General features: G+C 55.1%; 2 protein-coding genes across 3 annotated transcripts in view; one reads left to right on the top strand and one right to left on the bottom strand.

Moving 5' to 3' along the window:
- Positions 1-5,306, top strand: part of ACSS2 (acyl-CoA synthetase short chain family member 2) — a 29,732-nt gene extending 24,426 nt beyond the window's left edge. For both annotated transcript variants that reach the window (XM_057385514.1, XM_057385513.1), the window contains 9 exons: positions 116-249; positions 493-625; positions 1,077-1,133; positions 1,405-1,485; positions 2,003-2,111; positions 2,252-2,320; positions 3,407-3,583; positions 4,319-4,393; positions 4,902-5,306. In XM_057385514.1, the coding sequence (XP_057241497.1) occupies positions 116-249; positions 493-625; positions 1,077-1,133; positions 1,405-1,485; positions 2,003-2,111; positions 2,252-2,320; positions 3,407-3,583; positions 4,319-4,393; positions 4,902-5,029 (963 nt within the window). In that variant the 3' untranslated portion in view covers positions 5,030-5,306. The remainder of the gene's footprint in view (positions 1-115; positions 250-492; positions 626-1,076; positions 1,134-1,404; positions 1,486-2,002; positions 2,112-2,251; positions 2,321-3,406; positions 3,584-4,318; positions 4,394-4,901) is intronic.
- Positions 5,307-6,427: 1,121 nt separating this feature from the next.
- On the bottom strand, positions 6,428-16,724 carry GSS (glutathione synthetase). The gene is made up of 12 exons (XM_057385516.1): positions 16,594-16,724; positions 15,616-15,761; positions 14,326-14,401; positions 13,539-13,678; positions 13,316-13,432; positions 13,103-13,183; positions 12,766-12,843; positions 11,118-11,184; positions 10,308-10,502; positions 9,845-9,926; positions 9,334-9,523; positions 6,428-8,673 (listed from the first exon to the last, which is right to left on the bottom strand). The coding sequence occupies exons 1-12, from the start codon at positions 16,720-16,722 to the stop codon at positions 8,550-8,552; spliced, it is 1,425 nt and encodes a 474-aa protein (XP_057241499.1). The 5' UTR covers positions 16,723-16,724; the 3' UTR covers positions 6,428-8,549.
- Between the last annotated feature and the right edge of the window lie 98 nt (positions 16,725-16,822).

Below are 16,822 nucleotides of genomic sequence, written 5' to 3'. Positions count from 1 at the left end.
TACCCCATAAGGACATACTGGGATCCAGCTGCTGTTTGGCTCCTCCTGCTTGGGCAGGKGCTGCAGGTGGGGAGCACTGAGGAGCAGCTGTGTCACTGCTCTGTCTCCTGCTCAGTTTGAAGGTGTCCCCACCTACCCYGATGTTGGGAGAATGTGGAGCATCATTGACAAGTACAAGGTGACCAAGTTCTACACAGCACCCACAGCCATCCGGCTGCTGATGAAGTAYGGGGAGGAGCCTGTCAAAAAGTGAGTGCCAGTCCCAGGGGCATGAGGGCATTGGCTGTGCACAGCTGGGTCGAGTGGGAGATGCCAAAATGACCCAGGTCTCCTCTCTTCCCCTGTGGAAGAGTGCTGAGAAAGCTGTGAGCTGTGCCTGGAAAGCCCATTTTGGGAAGCCTGGGAGTTCCTGCAGGATCTGCTGTGCAGCAGGCTCACAGCTGCTGCTCTCCATGGCCTGCTGAGCCCCTGGCAGCCCCCTCCTCTCTGCAGGTACAGCAGGAAGTCCCTGAAGGTGCTGGGGACCGTGGGAGAGCCCATCAACCCCGAGGCCTGGCTGTGGTACTACCGTGTGGTGGGAGAGGAGAGGTGTCCCATTGTGGACACGTTCTGGCAGACAGAGACGGTGAGTCCTCGCTGGTGTCCCTTTCCCTGGCTGTCCCTTGTGCTCCCTGCAGGGCCTCTTTGTAGGTTTACCATGGTGAGATTTTGGGTCTGTGGACACTGTTTGGCCTGCCCAGGAAACTCTGGTGTGCCCTTTCCCCTCTTCCTGTCCTGCAGGAAGATTCTGCCCAGGAAGAATCTGTGATTCTGCTCAGGCTCCCAGGGGAAACCTTCCTGTCCAAAGGGTCTCTTCCAAACTCTGCTCTGGACACTGCTCTCCTGCCCCTCTTTCCCTCTCCCAGCAGCTCCAGAGCTTCATGCCCAAACAGACTCSTCATCCCCTGCTATATCCTTCCCCTCTCCACAGCTGCTCTGAGCAGCCCTGACTGGGATGTGCTGCTCCCAGAGCTATGGCACAGCTGTGGGATGGACTGGCATGGCCCAAACTTACTTGGTTTTGCCTCTCTTCGCAGGGAGGCCACATGCTGACACCCCTCCCCGCTGCCACCCCCATGAAGCCAGGCTCTGCCGTGAGTACTTGTGTTCTSCTCCCCAGGAGCCTCAGCAGGGCCCTGTCTGTGCCAAGGCTGTGTGGCTACAGCCTTCCAGGGGGTGGGAGAACAGTAGTGCATTTGGGGAGGTGACCACCACCCAAAACGCCAGGCCTGGCCCTGTGCAGCTGCCCCATGTACCACAGCTCTGCAAAGCTGCCCTTGCCCTGCCTGCCACTCCCTCTGCTTCACAGGGCTCTAATGCAGGAGCTCACCTCCATCTCTCCTTTTCCCCTGGTCCTCATGGCAGACATTCCCCTTTTTTGGAGTGGTTCCTGCCATCCTGAGCGAGTCGGGGGAAGAGCTGGAAGGAGAAGCAGAAGGCTACCTGGTAAGGAAGGGCTGATYTTCCCCACCCTCCCTTTGTCCATTCCCTGTGAACTGTGGGACATTCCTGGTAGCATGCACACACCTTGTGGCATGGAAGGGGTAGAGTYACCATCCCTGGAATTGTTWAAAAAAATGTGTGGGTGTGGCACTTGAAGGCATAGTTTATGATTGATGGCTGGACTTAATGATMTTAAAGGTTTTTTCCAGACTTCAAAAAAATGTGGTCCACACAAGGAACTCCCTTGGGTGGTGGGACCTCCCTCCAAGGCCATAACTTTTGGGGTGCTTTTMCAGCTGATCACTAAATGCACATGTGGGCAAGGCAGGAGGATGRGAGCAACTCCTCAGCCAAGCTCCTCCTCCCTTGCCAAGCCTGGTGAGACTTTGCTGGTGCTCAGYGCTGCCAGCAAGGGTCTGAGTGCTGCTCATGGCTGTCTCTGACACGCCTCTCACTGTGGTGCAGCCCTGGGTTACTGGTTTGGCTCTCACTGCCCCAGCTCTGTGTTTTTCACCCCCAGGTGTTTAAGCAGCCCTGGCCAGGGATCATGCGCACGCTCTACGGGAAGCACCAGCAGTTTGAAACCGTTTACTTCAAGAAGTTCCCGGGGTACTACGTGACAGGAGATGGTAAGGGGGTCCAGGCTGCTGTGGTCACAAGAGCCTGGGGACAGCAGTTGTAATCTTGCTCTGTCCTGCCCTCAGAATCCCTTATCAGTTGCTTGGAGGGCTGGCACTGCTGCTTCACACTCACTTCTGGCTATTTTTAGGTTGCAGGAGAGATAAAGATGGTTATTACTGGATCACAGGRCGAATTGATGACATGTTGAATGTTTCTGGTAAGAAGGAGTTTTGTCTTCAGTGGGGACCAATGTGCTTTCTGACACCTTGCTTTGTGACACTTCTGCATCCATTTCAAAAGCCACCTGGTTTATGGGGGATGGTTCTGCATCCATGATTCTGCCCAGCAACCTGTCCTCAAAGTGGATCGAGTTGCTGGGTCGGGGTTATTTCAGGGACAGACAAGACTGTGACTTGGTGACTTTCTGCACCATTTCTTCTGGAGACAGTGCCCTGGAGGGAAGGAATCTTCTGTAAGCAGCCAGGGCAGGACCATGGAGCTCCTATTCCCACCTGCTGTTCCATGGAAGGCTTATCTCTAAGCTGGATCAGGCTGGATYAAGCTGCTCAGAGCTCTGAACATTCTCCCACCTCTCCTGACTGAGTCTTTGAAGATTCAGCTGCTTCTCAGCCCATCATTTTCCATATATTCTATTTAATAGTTCCCTCCCTCCTTTCCTGGAGCCTGTAACCTCCAGGTACATCCTGCTGGCTCTGAGGTGCTGCTGTCCTTGTCTATGGATCAGATTAGATCCTTTCACCTCAGCAGCAGTGCCTGATTCTCCACCAGCTGATCATTCTGGAAGTTGGCCACCTTCCTGTGGCTTTCTGAGACACCAGGGTGGGATGTCAGAGYGCAGGTGCAGGAGCAGAGGTGTGCAGGAGTGAGTTGTGCCCCTGCCCCAAGATGTGGAGTGTCATTCCCCCTCCCCATGGCAATGAGTTGGAGCTGGACTCTGCAGATCCAGCCTCTTCCTCTGCACTGTCCAGCTGATCATGTAGCCAGGTCTCCTCTCACCAAATCCAGCTCCTCCTCAGCCAGTGCTTTGGGGGAACTCTGAACTGTCCATGATCTGTTCYAGAAAGGAACCTAAAGGTGGGAGGGGAACAGCCAGGGGAGGTGACTTCTGTAGGTGAGCAACACCTGGCAGCTTTCAGAGCACTGTGAAATGAGTCTCTCTCTCTCCAGCTGTTCTTCCCCAGGCACATTAAATTGATGTTCTCAGACCTGTAGTTTAGGGCCTTAGGTACCCTCAGGCCTCTTCSTGCAGGTGTGTAAAGCTCTGCCTCCCCTTTGCTCCCAGGCCACTTGCTGAGCACGGCGGAGGTGGAGTCAGCCCTGCTGGAGCACGAGGCGGTGGCCGAGGCCGCCGTGGTCAGCCACCCCCACCCCCTGAAGGGCGAGTGCCTCTACTGCTTTGTGACCCTCAGAGAGGGCCACGAGTTCACCAAGAACCTCACGGATGAGCTGAAAAAACAAGGTAACAACAGCCAAGGACTGGGGAGCAGGCAGGGGGAAGACAGGTGATGGAGGAGTTAAGGGCTTGGGTGCTTGCAGGAGGTGCCTGTGGTCTGGGGAATGCAGTCTGGACAACTGCCACAAGGTGCCCCTTGATCAGACAGCGTGGCTGACAAAGACTAAAATTAGTTCTCCTGGCCTTTGACTGCTCATGTGATGCCATCTCTGCCCCATGGGAGCTGGCAGCCCTGTCAAGGACTGGGTACTCAGCAGGCTTTTGTTGGCAGCAGCCCCTCCAGTGCAGGGCTCTCCCTGGCAGACTGGGACATCCTGGGAGGATCACTGGGATGCCCTGGGTGTTGGTGCTCCACTCTCAAGGAGCTGTTTCACTGCAAACTGCAGCATTTAATACACAAAACAGACCCCTGGCAGCTGCTTCTTTTGGAGGAACCCGATGGTGAATCAGTCCTTGCTCTATCAAAATGTCATGGTGATGGTTCTAGCCATTAGGGAGGGCTCTGGAAGATGGAGGGAATGAAAACAATGAGTGCTCTTGTTCTTGCTCTTGGGGAGATGTGTTTATGGTCCTGTTGGCATTGCACACCTTTCTGTTCCCYCTCACCATGTGCAGCAGCCCCAGGCACTCCCTGCCAGGTGCCGCAGGAGCTGGGCTCTGTGTGCCTTAACTTTCCATCCTGACTGGAAAGGATGTGTGGTACCTCCTCATCCCTACAATGAAAATATCTTTTTTTCACAGTCAGAGAAAAAATCGGGCCAATAGCAACACCTGATTACATCCAGTATGCCCCCAGCCTGCCCAAAACCCGCTCAGGTGAGCTCCAGGGATGGTGTTGGGGAGGACTGGGCACTTGCTGCTGGTGGAAGTTGATGAGCCCTGCACTGCTTGTCCAGGGCTGCTCAGATTAGGGGAGGTGCAAGCTCAGGGCAAGCAGGATGTGCAGGTCTGGTACCTCACACTTCTCCAAGAATGCTGAAGAGATCCTGACTCCTGGGGAAAAGGGACTTTGCATATGGACAGATAATGAAGGACAAGGGATGATGGTTTTATAGTGGTGGAGGGCAGGTGTAGACTAAATAGACATAAGGAAGGAATTGTTCCCTGTGAGGGTGGGGAGGCCCTGGCACAGGGTGCCCAGAGAAGCTGTGGCTGYCCCTGGATCCCTGGCAGTGYCCAAGGCCAGGCTTGGAGCACCCTGRGATAGCAGAAGGTGTCCCTGCCCATGGCARAGRGGTGGAAAGAGATAATCTTTAAGGTCCCTTTCMACCCAAGCCCTTCAGGGATTCTGATTGCTGCTTCCTTGTAATGGCTGTYATTACAGGAAAGATCACCAGACGGATATTAAGGAAGATTGCCAAAAACGACCAAGATCTGGGGGACATCTCCACCTTGGCAGACCCAGGCATCATCAAACAACTTTTCAACAGCAGATGTGACACTAAGCAGTAGCAGCAGGACCTGTTCCTGCTGAGCAGAACTGTGGCAGTGGCACCTGATGAGCAGGTCCCTCCAACAGCCACTGCCTGCCTGGGAAGGAAACCTTCAYCTGTTGAATTGAATGTACCAATCGTAGGAACGAGGAGAGCCTGCCTCTGGAGAGGTGTCTGTCATGTTCCAGATGGATGTCACACATCTGAGGGGCACTCTAGTGCACACAGGAACTCATTGTCCTCCCTTTGCAGCACCTCGTTCTTGATTTTAATTTAATTTTTTTTGAGGGGGGGGGGAAAGGTGTTAATTAACCTTCTGTCCTGGAGGGGCCCTGGCACATTGTGCACAGTGGGAAGGAGCTTTGGGGGTTGGAGGGGAAGTGGTGCTGGAGTTACTCAATGCAGGCAGGCCTGGGAGGTGCATCCACCACTGCCTGCAGAGCAGCTGAGCTCCCTTCTGTCCCTGGAGTGCTGCAGGAGCACTGCAGCAGCCACACGGTCCCTGCACAGCTGAGCTTGGCCTGCATCCCCTGTCCTGCTCTTAGCACTGGCCCTGGAGCCTCCAACGAGTGGGGCAAGGCCCCAGGGAGCTCTGGGCTCTAAACAGTTTTTTTTTTTTTTTTTGGCAATCTGATACCAAGATTTTCTGCTCCCTCACTGTTGTGCCAGCTGGTGCATTATCCCCTGTCCAGGGTCCTTCACCGGCCATGGACACTACAGGGAACCAGAAAGGGAAAAAGCTTTGGTGTGACGTGTTCCATGGAGCCTGGGTTCCTCCAGCCCTGCTGCCACCAGCTCACAGCTGAACCAGAGCTGGAGCACCTGGATGCTCCCTTTGTGTCCTGGGGGAGGACTGGGGGCTGTTACACCCAAAGGTGGGGGAAACAAGGGAGGCTGAGGCACCTCTCCCATGGCAGGTGTCCCATGACCACTGCTACAGCTGAGAAACCAGGACAGGCAGGGCTGTGGGAGTCCTACACATTTCCTCATCAGGAAAGAATGGTGGGAGATGTTTAAAAGTTAGTGTTAGCTTACATCTGACCTGGCTTAAGGATGATGAGAGCTAAAGGCCCCCAAACCTCTTGCCCAAGACCAGGGTCCTGCCAAAGCCATCCTTCCTCCAGTGAAGGACATAAAACTCCAGCCAGGGCTGAGCTGGGGCTGATACCTCCTTTGCAATGTCTGTATGAAAACTGCATGTGAACTGTTTGATTTTGCACTTAAACCAAAGGAGAACTGGGCTTTAAAACTTGCTGCAACAGCTGTTCTGGGGAGTGCCAGTGGACAGGCATTACCTGCAACCTGAGCTGATGTGGGGCTGGAAAGGAAGAGCAGCTGCCTCTGGGCTGGGGTGCTCAGGGCAGGTGTTGGGGTGCTCTCCTGGGCTGTTGGCCAAGTCCCAAATCTCATTTGCTACCTGCTGCTCTCACTGGCACAGCACCTGTGTCACCTGTAACCTTGGTGCCTGCCTGTGTCCCATGTGTCCCCACAGCTCTGTACCACTCGATTGTGCCACCTTGGTGACAAGGATTCCTACATCATCGTTCCTCCTCTTACTCTTTGTCAGCTATGTAATTTTGGCTGGAAAACAGCGAGAATTTAATGCAAAATGGAATAAAATTAAAACAGAACAGAAGCAGGCTTGGAGTGTGTGTGGGTGATAGGTGCTTGTGTGCTGTTGAGTCCAGGGTGCTCAGTGCAGTTGGAGTGGCTGTGCCATAAACCAGGATTGGCTTTTGGGATGGGGAGGGGCAGGTTCCTGACAGCAGCATGTTTTTCCATGGATTGGGATTTACTGTGCTGGGGCAAGGGTGAAGTGCTGGTTYCAGGGCTGCAGCCTGTGCCTCAATTTCTCTCTGGTCTCCAGCCAGTGCTGCTCTACGCTCATGGAAAGCACAAGACAGTGTGACACCCACGTGTCACCAACCCCCTCATGCAGCACCAGTGCCAGGGTGATGGGTGAGCAGCTGAGGAGACTCGGGGCTGGCAGCACAGCTCAGGGCTCCTCACCTCCACCCCAGGCCTGGTGTCCTCCTAGGCACAGCCACCTGAACACCTGGCCAGGTGTGCCCCTGGGCTCTGACAAACCTGCCACAAACAGCACGGTCAGATTGCACATTCCTTTTAATCTCTGGTTTGGGGTAATCAAGCCCCCGACAAAACACCCAGGAATCCCAGTTTCAGTCACACTTGCAGAAYGGAGCAGTTTCCCAGGTGACCAATTGGTGATTGATGCCATAGCAGCAAAGAGCCGTCAGGGTGATCACTCAGCACCTCCATTCTTCAGGAATTCTGCCTTTGTGCTGGTTCTGTGTAAGTGACGGGTGGACTGAGGCTGTCCGGGCTATTCACTGCCAGAAAGGTGCAGCTTTTAGGGCTGAGGAGGAAAAGGGGCTGGAGGAAGAGGCAGAAGACCTTGARCAGGAGGGCCCACACTCCACGTCCCTCCACTGCTGTGCTGTTCCCACTGATCCATGAAGCCTGGAAGGCGACACACCTCCCCATCTGCTGGTGCTGGTCCCCGAGGAAGGTGTTTGGAGCTGAGGCTGTGCCTGCCCAGCCCCTCCTGCAATTCCTTTCCTTCCTCACCAGAGCTCCCATCTCACACAATTTCCAAGGTCAGGGAGATGCTCAGTGTTTGACTTGCTGTGGGATGCACTGGTACAAACCCAAGGGGATTTGGAATTTATCAACACACACAAGGCTCCAATTCACCACCACCTTGGGAGCTGCCTCCATCACTGAGGRATTCTTATACCAGCCTTTGGATTTGTTGGATGGGGCTGTGGGAAGCAGCAGCAGAAGGCACAGCCCTGAACCCTCCACTGCTGCCTGCCCTGTGTGGCACAGAGGCACTGTTTGAGAAGAGCACTCAGCTCAACAAAACAGGAATTGGGCACAGCAAAAGCAGGCAAAAGAGCCTCGGGCAGATTACCCAAGGACAGCTGTGCCTTGGGCAGGAACCCTGAGGATCCTCAGGCACAGGGGAAAACGGGAATCAGGACAGCAGCAGCAYGGGAAGGAGGGCTGGAGGGGCCATGGTGCGTGGAGCTGGGCTCTCCTCTACCCTGRAGAGCACTGAGGCACTGATGAAGATGAAGGCTGGTACTTGCCCATCCACCTTTCTCTTCCCATTCCTTAGGCTTTGTACRTCTCCAGAAACAATGCAGCATCAAGGAGCTCAGAAGTGGGAGCAGCACGAAGGCCTGATGTGGCACATTCACCCTKGGCTGTATGTACCCCTGTCCCCAGCCAGGCTCCAAGGGAACACCCAGACCCCGGCAGTCCTGGGAGTCCCAGCTGGGCCATGCACAGGGCAGGGCCCCCTGAGCAGGCAGAGCAAGGGAATCCCTTCTTCCTGGAGGGGGAATCACAAGAAGAAGCTGGGGCTGGCACCCAGGACCTTKGAGCAGTTGTATCCACACAGCCCCTCCTCACAGCCTCCATCACATCAGACCGGGGCAAGCGCACCCTAAGGAGAAATCCCTGTGGCACATCAGCTCTTCAGGCAGCAGAGAGGAGGGTGGGGACACGGCTGGTCACACCAGGTATGGTGTGTCCAGCACGGCCACCCCGGCTGCCACGCCGCCGTCCGCGTGCTCGATGGCCTTGGTGCGCAGGAGGTGACCGGCAGCCTGGTTCAGCACCAGCTCCTGGCCCTGCCTGCAAAGRGAAGGGAAACTGAGCCCCTGCAGAGCACACAGCTTGTGCCATTTCTCTGGGGCAGCGGGAGTCACCGGCCCTGTCACCCCACAGAGCAGGGCAGAGCCCCAGGGCTAAGGTGGGRGCTCTGCACTGGTGGCTCCATTGGCTGTTCTGCACCCGGGCAGTGCCAGGGGCTCTCCACTGCCAGAGCATCTCTGTTCCCAAAACCGTGTGAGGACTTTCATTCATACCCTGTGAAGGCTTTAAAAAGCAGCCACGATTTAGGGTTGAACACAACCACATTAGACCTTCAGGTATTTCAGAGATCATCAGGGCTTCAGAAAAGCCACACATGTGGCTGCATCCAGAACCCACCAAGTGCTCCCACAAGTCAGGGATGAGACACATCAATCCCAAGATCCCAGTTACACCAGGAACTGGCAGCATGAGCCCTTTGGTTTCCAAGAGCTCATCTGGCAGCAGGTTCAGCACAGCAGCTCAGCACACGTGTTCAGAGCTGCTGCCAGGGGCACAGCCTGAACTGTCACATCTATCCCCTGCACCTGCACATTTCCAGACATCTGTCCCACGGCTGTGCTTGGGCAGCACAGWGAGCAAAACGCTCCTGATCCGTGTCAGGAGAAGGGAACTGCCCTGGAGCACAAGCACGGTCCTCACCTGACATAGACACCAAAGATGCCGAGCTCAGAGATGCACTCGGACACTCGGAGGGGACTGTGAGCCCTCAGCAAGTAGTTCAGTGCTGGCTGGGGTTTGATTTTATCCATCAAGATGTAGGAGGTTCTCTCAGGGCTRTCTTTGATCTTCTCCAGAACCTGCCTGAGCTCTTCACCGTAGAGGTTGTTCCCTGGCAAACAAACCCAGCACATCAAGCCCTTCCCAGGACAGCAGAAGCCACTGGTCCCAGTTATTGGCCTTGGCAGTGCAAATAACCCAGCCTTTGCCTCCCCAAGTGCTGCCCGGGCTCTCCACACCAGCACTGGGGCCTTGGGAGCTCCTCCCAACACTGCCTTAGTGCCAGGACTTGTCCCCATGGCTATGAAGAGCCACAAGCCACCCCACCCTTTGCTCCTCAGCACAGGACCAGGAGCTGGCACGGAACTTCTGCCTGTCCTGGACACAGCACAAAACCACAGTAAAACCCCCAGGGGCCCAGCCCAGCTTGTACCTCCACCTTCACGCTGAGGCTTCAGCACGAAGCGGTCRGGGTCAGCGATGGCTGTGGCAGTTATCCTGTCACCCTCTTCACCCTGGCAGGAAAGCATGGAAGCAGSTTGGACAGCAGGAAGGATTTCTGCATGGAAAGGGTGGTTTTGCACTGGWATGAGCTGGATGGAGTCACCATCCCTGGAGGTGTTCAAGGAACRAYTGKACRTGGCACTCAGTGCCRTGGTCTCGTTGATAATGTGRTGTTTGGCCAAAGGTTGGACTMAGTGATCTCMRAGGGCTTTTCCACCCTCAGTGATTCCATGAACAGCAAAGCATCACAGAGCGCAGGGGCTCCYTGGGAGATCCCTCTGTGCAGGATCAACAAATTCCCCAAGGCCCACAACAAAGCCCTCTCTTCTTCTTACCCAAAGAGCACAGCAGGTTTGCATGTCCCTTCCTGCTGCAGCCCTGCTCCCACTCACCTCRTCCAGGGAGTAGAGTCCAGCAAAGGTGGCTCTGATCCGAGCCACGGCCTCAGGCTGGCCGGGCAGCAGTTTCTCCAGTGTCCCTGGCCGGCTGAGCTCCTGCTGCACCTTCTTGGTGCCCGCCAGCTGCGTGGCAATGTCAGGGCACTTCACTGCCCGGGACCTCTCCAGCAGCAGCCGCGCCTCCCAGTTCTGAGGCAGCGAGGGAGCAACCACCCCGTGAGGAAAAAAAAAACACACACACAAAAGGTTTGCTCTGCTCTTTTCTGTGCAGTTACCGACATATGGTTTGTCTCCTCCCTGCCTGCTGGCAGGGACGGGGGTGGGAGTAGCACTCTGGGGAGAAGCAGGCAGGGATTTCCCTTTCCCACCACCTCTGGGAACAGCACAATCGGATTAATCCACTGTGCGCTCCCTCCTCAGCTTGTCCAGTGCTGCCACCTCGAGACACCAGCAAGATCTGCTCTGTACTATTATTACCTGCAGCCTGATAGTGCTGAGAGCACAGAGTGATCTGCAGATCAAATCTGAAGRCTTTAAGCAGGCGCTCATGCCTGTGTTGACCCCTACTGTACAGAAGGAATTCAGTGCTGCACTAAGGGATCAGCCCTGAGTGGTGATTGGAGAAGAAAGTCCCCAATTTGTACTGGAGGATGACCCATGTACTCTCTGGAGTCCCAGCTTCCCAATGCCCGCAGCCACACCGGACTGGCCCCACCCCAGACAGGCCAGGTGCCCCTGGGATCATCCCAAATCGCTGGGCAGTGCCCCAGCCCGTGTTTTTTGGGGCAGGGAGGTGGTACTGACCTGCTGGTCGTAGGTCTGGGGCACGTAGCCCTCTCTGTAATACACCACTGCGACCTCCTGGCCGTCCCTGCAATGGAAACCAGAGGTGCTCAGAGAGCCAGGACGGGCCCTGCCCCATCCCCAGCACCAAGGGGGAGATCACAGCCCTCTGCCCCTTCTCCTTGGCCTCTGGGCTKCCTGCTCCTGCCTGGCTCTGCCACAGCAAGTGGCTCCTCTCCACTGAACCCCAGCTTGGCCTCCCCAAGACATAGAGAGCTGACATCCAGCCTCTGCTCTAACCAAAGGCTCAATAAATCTGACACCCAGCCCAACAGAGCTAAGAACCKCATTTTTAAAAGCTTTTACCCCACCCAGGCCTGGGAGACTCAGACTGGARAAAAGGAGGCTCAGGGGGAACCTCTCACTCTCCACAAATCCCTGACAGGAGGGTGCAACCAGGTGGGAATCAGGCTCTGCTCCCAGGGGACAAGGGGCAGAACAAGGAAATGGCTTCAAGTTGCACCAGGGCAGGTTTAGATTGGAGATTAGGRAAAATCTCTTCACTGAAAGGGCTGTCAAACACTAGGACAGGTGGCTCAAGGCAGAGGTGGAGTCACCRTTCCTGGAGGGATTTAAAGGGCGTGTGGAAAAGGCACTTGGGGACGTGGTTTTAGGGGTGCTGTGTTAAAGGGGTGCTGCGATCTCAGAGGTCTTTTCCAACCTTAAAAACCCTCTGATCCTATGGTTCTCAAAGCTGGAGGGAACAGRGTTCTTGTCCTGTGGCAATTCAAGGCAGGACATCAGTTCAACAACCTGAGAGGCACCAAACCATCCTGCCAGGACGCTGGCAGCACAGCTGTAACACCACATGCCCAACTTTGGCCACAAAACTGCGCTCATGTTCAGAGAGCTGCTAGCAGCAGGCAGGGAAAGGCAGAGGCATCCAGCAGTGACAGGGGAGGATGCTCAGGAGGAAGCACAGGGGATACACTTTCCCCTCAGCGGTCCAGCCATGACAAATGTATTGGTTAATTAAACACAGCACAGACACCAAAGGTCAAACCACGGAAAGATCAGCCTAACTACAGAAAAATCATTGGTGTGAAACCACGTCTGCTTTTAGGTTTGTACAGCTCCAGGCACATTACCTGGAAATAGGACAAACTTCACGCTTGGGACCAGCTGGGAGTCTGTGACCCACCCGTCCTGCTCTCCATAGGGAGCAGGCAAGACACTGAGTGAGTTCAAACCCAASAGATCCCCAAAGGACATGGAATGCTTCCTCCTCCAGCATTAACAGCCCAGCCCAGCTCCCACCACAGAGCATCATGTGAACAATAAACAGGAAATGGCTCTGTGGAAGCCTCTGAAATGGCCAGGGCTGTTCAAGCACATCTTTGTGGAGGAGCTAAAATCCCACAGAGCAATGAAGGCAGTGGTCTGAAGGAGGAAGATTACAACTGCAGCTGTAAGAGACTGATGTGTGTCTGCAAAATCTCCTCAGTGTGAACACAAAATCATTTCAGCTCCAAGAGGAAGCAGCAGCCTGGTGCATGGAAGAGAACTTCTCAGGCAGTCACTACTTACACTCAGCTTTGGCTGYAAATCCCCACTCCCAGCCCCGTGAGCCCAGGAGACGGCAGGAATGCGCACCTTGGCTCATACTCACATATACAGCCTCCTGGAGCCATCCAGAGAGCCCTGCTCAAACACATCCCGGAACCTCCTCCTGATCACACGGATATTCCTGTCGGGAGGAATGGACAGTCACAGGCTGAGCAGAGCTACTGCAGATGGAAATCACGGGTGGAATCAGTGGCTGTGGCAAGGAGGATCTGTAGGTTCCTTCACAAATAACCTCAGGCTTTGTACACTGGAGCCAGAGGAATCCCACAGCCCAAAAAACTCCCTGTTTAGGAACCCATCCTAAGCAGTTTGCTCAGCTTCACTTTCCCAAAATTAAACCATCTCCTTCCTTTCCCATCCCAGGGAAATTCAACCTTTACCTGTTCCAAAGYTCATTTTCAACACATCGCTGATCAAAGATGTTCCTCTGGATGTCCTCCACCAGAAACATCACCACAGCCCTGGAGGAGACACCAAGGACATCACTAAACCACATAAACAATCCACATGCTCCTAGCTGGATCACCAGCCTTCCATCTCTGTGATTCAGGCTTCCTGCACTGCTCCTGTTYATTTCTCTCCTCCATCCTTACCTTTGGGAACCGTAGAGCTCCCAGGCTTTGGCAATTCCCAAGGCCAGCCCCTTTGCTGGGTTGTTGGGCAGCAGGTGTGACGCCTCCTCATTCTTCCCCAGCACTTTCAACACCAGCCTGTGGAACACAAAAGCCATAAATGCCCTGTCCATGCCCAGCTGGATGAAGGAACAGCACAGGGGCCATGCAGTGCAGCTGCTGCAGAGCCAGAGGAGCTCCTCACCTGTGGACGTCAGCGGTGCGGGAGGTGAGCCCCCCGAAGCTGGCAGCAATGGTGTTTATTTCTATCTGCCTCAGAGCTCCTGTGCCATCCAGCCCGCAGTCAAACATGTAATCCGAACGGTTGATGCCCAAAAACACAGTCTGGAACATAGGGAGGGGAGCTGGGTTCTCCTGTTGCCATTAACTGTAAAACCTTGGATCACCCTTCCATTAGACCAGTTTGCTCCAGGCCCCATCCAACCCRGYCTTGGACACTTGCAGGGATGGGGCAGCCATACCSCYRGGCAGCCTGTGCCAGGGCCTCCCCACCTGCACAGTAAATTTCCTAATCTCTCATCTAAACCTATTCTGTGTCTGTCTGAAGCCGTTCCCGCTTGTCCTTCACCCTCAGTGTGATAAAAACCACTGCAGGTCACGCTCTGCCCCCTGCCCAGGGCCCACAGCTCTCTCAGTGCTCCAGAGGAGCTCCCAACACTCCTGAGAGTGAAGAGCTTCTGTAGGGATGGCCTGTTCGGTGCAGGTCCTGACAGGACACACGTCCCAGGGGACAAAAACCASATTAAATCCTCCCTCTCCAGGCCAGGCTGTTTCCAGCAGCACAAACTAAGGAGCCTGACTGTTCAAAAGGGCAAGGTCCTGAGCTCTGACAAGACATCCCAGCACAGGGAGTGACCAGCCTGGCCAAGGGATAGCTCAGAGTCCACAGTGCCAGAGCTTGGAGCCAGAGCCCAGGCACTCCCACCTCAATGCCAAGGGGCACAGAGCACTGGGATCCCCTGCCAAGGTACCTGTGCCAAGCCTTCCTCCAAAACTTGCATGTAGATTCGGAAGAGTCGAGCTGTGAAGTCATCTACCTTGATGGTGCTGGAGAGAAACACAGACCAGGTCAGCTCCCTGATGCTCTCAGAGGAACAAGAAAATGAATTCTTCTTCAGAAAAAAAGAAATCTTAGCAGAGGCATTCTCCAGCACAAAGAGCAGGGATGGGGCTCAACCAAAACACCTCCCCATGAATGGACAGTGCAAAACCACAACATAAACCCAGTTTGCCCAGCAAAGCCATCCCACAAAAGGCCCTGCTGTGCAGAGGTGACTCACTAGGAAGGCAGAGATGGGACAAGTAAAGGCAAAGAAACACAGCAGAATTCGGCAGATTCAGGGAAGAACCCACAGGTCTCTCTGTGMCTGCACACACAGCCCAGAGAAGCTCCAAAAGCTTCATCCAAGCCTCCTGTCCTGTCAGGCTAAAAATCCCACACACTGCCCTGCTGGGTAGTAGGTCTGGCTTTTCCTCAGGGTCCCAAATCCCTGAGCAGCACCTCCAGGGCGCTGCCCTGACACAGGACAGGCACCTGAGCACACAAAAACCCCAGGTGATGCATTCTTTAACCACAGGTACAAGCATATCCCTGCAAGCTCTGGCTGCAGCCAGCTCTGGAACAGCTCCAAGAGGTCAGGCTTTAACAAAACAAAGGGATGCTGGAAAACAGCCTCCTCTGCTCTGTCCCAGTGCTAGAACCAGCAGCACATGCACAGGCAGCACAGAATGGGCAGCGGGAAGAGAAGAGGGATTTGTGGAAGCATCAGCCCTACAATTATGATCAGCAAAGTCAGGGATGGTAACTCCAGCCYGGGGCAACAGCCACAGATAAATTCAGCGGAGTCCAGGAGCCAGAGCTGCACAGTCCCCCTGTACCCAGAGCTTGTGGCTGGAAAGTGAGGACAAGGAGTGATAGATAAACGGTGTGGGAAGAGAACAGACACTTCCTTTTCACCACTGCTGCAGCAGTCACTGGACAGACACAGGCAGATGTAGAATAAGACTAAGAGAGGCTCTTAAACCCAGTACTCAAATACTCCAGCAATTTGTATTTAAGACCCAGGGGCCAAGCTCACAAGTATGAATTCACAAGCCTGAAACAGTGGCAAAGCTGAAGGTCATTGCAGGGAATCAGGTTTTGGCCAGATATCCCGTTTTCAGAGGCCCAAGGAGACCACAGAAAGGTAGGAATGCCTGAAAGATGGTAAAAGCTTTAAATATAAAGTATTTCATTAAAATACAACATGCAAAACCATTACCTGGCCAGAGTTTGCGCTAGAAATTCTTTGTTTTGACTGATGGCATCCACCAGCAGGTTAAAATCCTGCTGGACAGCGTAGGCTTGTTCAAACAAGGGCCGTGGCACTGCGGACGGGAGCAGTGTGAAGGGAGCGTAATTCACCACCTGCAAGCAGGGATGCAACAGGTCTGGGCAGCTGCAGAGRAGCCACAAAGATGCTTCCTCTGCTTGTCTGAAGGCTGAAACTACCCCCACCCTTCCTGAGCAGACACATGGCCTCAACCCTGGTGATCCCTGACTTTGGAGGGCTCTGCTCTATGAACCATCCACGGGGCACAGCTGCTCCAGAGTCAGGCTGGGCTGGCTGCTTCCACCTGAATGGGAGAGCACTGACCCCAGAACATTTCAGAGAAAAAGTGGATTTTTACATCAATCAAGAGACACTGACACTTATGCTTGACCTCTCCTCCCAGGCTCCCTCTTCCTCTTACCCTTTGAGAAGCCTCAGAGCCCTGACCTCACATCCAGGAGCAGTGCTGTGGTGAAGGTCTCCCTTCTCACACTTCTGTCTTGCCCCCTCAGGGACCCATCCCCAAAGGTGTCCCACCCCTCCTACACTATTTCTTCCTCTGAGATCCCTCACAGCATCCTGCTCCAACAGGCTGATCCCTCCCACCCCAGCCAGCCACCAGGGATTGCCCAGAGGTAAATCCCACACATCAGCCATCTCCACCCCCATCACCTTCTCCCAGATATGGGGCAAAGGCTGACTGTAGCTGGGAACATGCCAAAAGCAGAGGCCCCTCCGTGAGACTCTCCTCTGGTTCAAAGGTTCATATGAGTGGTGGAGGCTGGGAGAGGGATGAACTCCCAGCACCACAACTGGCAACTCCCGAAACCTCCCCAGCTCGGCCGTGCCCCAGCCGAGAGCTGCTCCYTGCCAAGGGCTCAGGGACCCCCGGCACGGCAGCGGCCGCTCCCCGCGCTGCGCACTCACATCCGAGGCGTTCGGCTGCTCCCCGGTCCGCATCAGCACCCCCGCCAGCAGCGCCGCGTCCACCGCCACCGCCGCCGCCTCCCGCACGGCCGCCGCGTCCCGCACCACGTCCTGCCAGGGSGCGGCCATGGCAGCGCTGCGGGCACAGCAGGGCAACGGGGTCACCCTGCTATCGTCACAGCCCCGACCCCAGACCCCGGCCCCGCATCCAGACCCCGGCCCCGCACCC

This window comes from Malurus melanocephalus, unplaced genomic scaffold (genome assembly GCF_030028575.1).
Source record: "Malurus melanocephalus ecotype Western Australia unplaced genomic scaffold, MMel_1.1 scaffold_837, whole genome shotgun sequence".
NCBI classification, from domain to species: Eukaryota; Metazoa; Chordata; class Aves; order Passeriformes; family Maluridae; genus Malurus; species Malurus melanocephalus.
Note: the sequence above shows the minus strand (reverse complement) of the source record. Positions and strands in the feature narration are given on the sequence as shown.